Genomic DNA, 5,000 nt, shown 5'->3' on the forward strand with positions numbered 1-5,000 from the left:
ACGAAATGAAATCTAAAACAGCATTAAGACATTTTTTCACCATTTCTGATCTGTCACCTTTGGCATATAGAGCAAGAAACGCTGCTGAAGTGCACAGATTTCACTAATAAAGCTACTAACCTCAGTGTAAAAATAATAAAAGAAAGCTGCCGTCTCTAAAGTCATTTTACCCTCCTGTAATTTGTCTCTAAATCTCAAGTGAAAACTGTTATTGTAAATCCCCTCTACAAAATACACATCGGTGATATTTCATATCATTTAGCTGTCAAATATTAGTGGTGGGAAATGATTAATCGATCTAAATTAAATGTACATAATATATGCGTGTATATATAAATACATAAACATGCATGAAATATCTGTTATGCTTAGGTATTAAACAAATACATATAAATACCATTTAAACTGTATGAACTTAAATACATGTTAATATTTTGTAAATATATACTGTATGTGTGTGTACGCAGATGTATATTAAGTACACAAAGACTTATTTTAGATGCAATTAATTGGCCAGGACTAATGTCTTTCTATTTAAAAATGCAGATGATGTTTAGTCTCAATCTGATTTTGGACACACACACACACACACACACACACTTCCACGTACCTTTATGTTGTAAATAGGGTGAATATTCTTCATTGTGTCCAGCACCACTTTGCGTACCTGCAGAAAGAAGCGAGAAACACCAGCTTATCCCTCTACGTTCACCCTTTCCTCAGGAGTGAATTATTAAAGTCTGCAGGTTTGACCTCCTTGAGGCCGTTGTACGGGCCGACGGCAGACACCGTGTTTCCCTGAACCATCACGTAACAGCTGGTCAGCAGCTCTAGAGCCTGAAACAACACGAACAAATGAACGACAAATAAGAACCTCCATGAACCCAAAGTCCATCTGCACAATTTCATTTTTACACATTAAAAAAAAATGTAAATTAATGTTTTTGCTGCCACTGTTTATTAATTAAATGCATCCTTGCTGAATAAAACTAGACATTTAATTACAAAACACAGTTGCGGTTAATAAAATGAAGGAGTAATTAGAAGAACAAATGAGAGACGCCTGACACACAAAACATAAATCAATAAAACTCAATAATTAAAAGACACCACGAGCAAAGACATTAAAATTTAAACTGCTTTCATCATTTAAGAGATTTAAGAGATAAAAAAAAAAACAGAAATCCCTCTACAAGCCCAAAGCCCATCTATAAAAATGTGCTTCATAGTTTTTTTTATATGAACTCTTATTCTGTAGTCTTTATAAATTCTAATGCAGGATGCTGACCTTCAGCGTGGAGCCCTTGGGGCCGATCAGTCTCTGTCGTCTCTTCACAAAACGCTCTCTTTTTCGCACAAGAGTCCCGATTTTAATAATGTCGCATGCCACGTCATCTTCAAGTATCCTCACGGCCTGAAATGAACAAAGACTGTTTAAGATTTGAGGACCAACTTACCGAAGGAAGTCTCTTATGCCCAACCAAGGCTGAATTCATATATTAAAAAAAATATTCAAATGTGTAATAATGTGAAATATTAGTGCAATTTAAAATATCAAATATATTTTTATATAATTTTAGAATTGATTATTTTCAGCATCATTACTTTTGTAACATTATAAACGCCTTTACTGTCACTTTAGATAAATTTAATGCAAGCTTGCCAAACCAAAGTATATATTTCTAAAAAAAAAAAAAAAAAAAAGAAGTACCTACCACAAACTATATTTTAAATAGATTACATACATTAAAAGATTTTATACACTTAAATATATATAAATTAACTAAACTATCAAACCATATAAATATTTTATCTTTAATTATTATTAATTAAAAAATACAAATAATCTATAACCATAAAAATATTGATGACCTCCGACCTGCTCAAAAGGCACACTTCTAGCCAATAACTTGATGAGATCCCTGGCTCTGAGGATGGAATAGGGGTCGTATGTTTTCTTCGTTGTGTTCACCGTCATGCTGCCTTCAATCAGGTCCAGTGTGGCATTGATAAACTACAGGGCAGCAGCACACATTCAAGAAGAAGTCAGATACGCATTTGGAAACCAAAAAGGAGACTTTTCACAAGACTCACCACATCTCCGAGAGCCTTCTGCACCAGCGACCAGCACTCCTTCAGATACGCCTCTCTGTATTTGGGGAAAAGTGTGGCGAAACTGCTCTCCTCCAGCAGACCTTTGGGGTTGTCCTGTGGGGTGAACTTGGGCTCCTTCCAGCCGTCTGGGACCGTCAGCAGGTCAGCTTCATCTGTGTTTTTAAAACAGAGTTGTAATGAGTTCATTAAAGGTTAATAAATCATCTGTGACTCTGGTGCACAAATGAAAGAAACTCATAAATAGCACAGATTTATTTGTAGCAATATCCAACAATACACTGTATTCTGACAAAACATTAAGATGTTAAACTTAAACATATCAAAACATACATGTATATTAGTAAATGCATTGCTAGGAACTTCATTGTTGAAAAAACGTTTCTCAATATCTTGATGTTTTTGTTGTTCATGTCTTAATTATTCAGCTTTTAAGTGATGCACATCTTAATTCGAAAAAATGGACTGGTTTTGTGGGTCACATTTAACAGAGCCTCGATCTAAAGTGCCCTGCAGCACAAATAATACAATAACACTCCTTTATTTATATTGCGCTTTCAACAATACAGATTGTTTCAAAGCACTTTGCAGTGTCAAATACACAAGATCAAACAACTGTCAGTTATAAGCATTTTTATAGTGCATGGTTTTATGTCCCAGTGCACAATAAATACGCTTTTAAAATGCGCGCAACGACAAAATACGACATCATTGCAGCTTTGAAAAACACGCTTTAATTCAACACGAGCTGCGACAAACGTAAACAACTCGTTTAAAGTCGATCACGTGTCTGTCGAACACACGCGCGAAGCACGCGAGGGTTGCGTCGCGCGTGTTTGGCGGTTTCTGAGTGTAGCTGTACCTGTGTTTTTGCTCTTTTTCTGTTTTTTATTCTTTGGCGTTTCACTCGTGCTTTCTCCGGGGGCCGCCATTGCTGCTGTTAGGCGTGACGTCAGACGCTACGCCTGGTCGTGACGAGGGCACGCAGCCTGCCCGCGTAGCGCCACCTGGCGGCGTGGAGGAAACCATCACCGCGCATTGCAGTTAAAGAAAAATCGAATTAATTTCCAAAAAGAAAATAGATGTAGTTGAGCAATAAACGGATGCTGATTGGTTCACGTGACGCGTGATCTGAAACGTTTAATTTTTGGATCTGATTTCATCCCGTTATGTATTTAAATCAGGCATATTTCCAAACACACTTCCGACAGTGAAATCTCTGTGTGGGATATGTAATTGTTGCAATATTTCTATAAACAAAAATAATAAAATACATGTTTGCGTAAAAGTAGAAATGGACTATAAATACGCATAGCAAGCACTTCAAGTGTGTTGTTCATCATATTTTTATTCCTATTAAAGCAATAGAAATGAATTTATGTCACGTTTGTCAGCAGCACAGCATAAGAGAGACAATACTATACTAACAATACTAATATGAACATAACTTGAAATGTTTAATTAGATTTGTTAGCAAAATTATATTAAAAATAACTATAATATTGTATTTTTGATTGACTAGCTTATTGACAATTATCATTTCTTGGATGTTTTTTAATTATTATTTGATCTTATTTTAATGACTGCTACACACTGAAGGGAGTTACTGTCATCATAGTGTCATGACTTACTAATAATATTAGAAATATTAGCAGCATAATAGAGCGGTCTCACATAAATCAGAAATGATTCAGTAAGTTTGGGTCTAAGAGGGCAAAGCACTGATTCTAGTAGTATCAAGAGCGAGGGAATGTATGTGATTTAATTTTGTAAAGCACAGACAGTCTGTTTGTCATTACACACCGCTTAATAAGAGTCACAAGTGCTGAAGCGGCTCAGACTCAGCCGCTGTTCTTCCTCGCATCGTATCCATCCCGACCGGAGCGAAGTCGAGATGCGTGTTTTGTGTGTGTTTGCGGTGGTGTGTGTGTTCGCCGGATCAGCTTCAGAAGATCAGAAGGAGCTGGCAGCGGTCCTGCGGAGCGTGTCTCCGGCCCGGCCGTCCTCGGGGCCCCAGGCCGCCGCCGCCGGACCCAGACTGCTGACTAAAGACGGCCTCGTCCAGGGCCTGGCGCTGGACAAGTGCTATGTGTTTTATGGGATCCCGTTCGCCGGTGCTCCTGTGGGGGAGTCCCGCTGGAAGCCGCCCCGTCCCGTCACGCCCTGGAGAGGGGTGTATGACGCCAGCTATCCCCGAGCGGCCTGCATGCAGGCCTGTGTCGGACCCATCGCTGACGACTGTCCCAAGAAGGTGAGAGAGACTTCTTAAAACCTTTGTGATACGTAAAGGTCTCAACAGAGGAATAAAAACTTCATTTACTGATTCACTGTACATTATGCTTAGTAGTACATACAATCTTTGTTTGTGAGTTATATGTATGTATGTATATATATATATATATATATATATATATATATATATATATATATATATAGATAGATAGATAGATAGATAGATAGATAGATAGATAGATAGATAGATAGATAGATAGATATACAGAACCTTCATTGTTCCATAAAGCCCAGAGGAACTGAGAATAAATGATTAACTGATGTAATATTTTGTAAAGGATTGGAGATCTATAGATAAATTTTAACCATTAACTTTTACATTATATTTAAAAAAATGAAAGGACACGTTTTCTCATTATTGTAATATGTGCAGAAATCAAAATAATTATCTTTTCCATTTTATTTATTATTATAAATCAATAAATAATAGTGTACACACACACACATATATATATACTGCTGTCTAACACTTAAACAAACCATTTCTTTACAGGTATTTACATGTCTATATTTCTATTCATATAATTTTTATTATAAATATATTTAAAAACAACATATTTTCTGGAATATATATATATATATATATATATATATAT

The 5,000-nt window shown here is 36.3% G+C and overlaps 2 protein-coding genes across 3 annotated transcripts in view; one reads left to right on the forward strand and one right to left on the reverse strand.

The window, feature by feature from the left end:
* The window catches only part of krr1 (KRR1 small subunit processome component homolog), a 5,554-nt gene extending 2,422 nt beyond the window's left edge, over nt 1–3,132 (reverse strand). For both annotated transcript variants that reach the window (XM_043237773.1, XM_043237772.1), the window contains exons 1-6: nt 2,975–3,132; nt 2,095–2,267; nt 1,880–2,014; nt 1,289–1,414; nt 754–837; nt 611–667 (exon numbers count right to left, since the gene is read on the reverse strand). In XM_043237773.1, the coding sequence (XP_043093708.1) occupies nt 611–667; nt 754–837; nt 1,289–1,414; nt 1,880–2,014; nt 2,095–2,267; nt 2,975–3,044 (645 nt within the window). In that variant the 5' untranslated portion in view covers nt 3,045–3,132. The remainder of the gene's footprint in view (nt 1–610; nt 668–753; nt 838–1,288; nt 1,415–1,879; nt 2,015–2,094; nt 2,268–2,974) is intronic.
* Nucleotides 3,133–3,272: 140 nt separating this feature from the next.
* Nucleotides 3,273–5,000, forward strand: part of LOC122343357 (crystal protein) — a 7,655-nt gene continuing 5,927 nt past the window's right edge. Inside the window, 1 exon segment of the mRNA XM_043237775.1 lies at nt 3,273–4,363. Coding sequence (XP_043093710.1) covers nt 4,007–4,363 — 357 coding nt within the window. The 5' untranslated portion in view covers nt 3,273–4,006.

This window comes from Puntigrus tetrazona, chromosome 4 (genome assembly GCF_018831695.1).
Source record: "Puntigrus tetrazona isolate hp1 chromosome 4, ASM1883169v1, whole genome shotgun sequence".
Classification (NCBI taxonomy): Eukaryota; Metazoa; Chordata; class Actinopteri; order Cypriniformes; family Cyprinidae; genus Puntigrus; species Puntigrus tetrazona.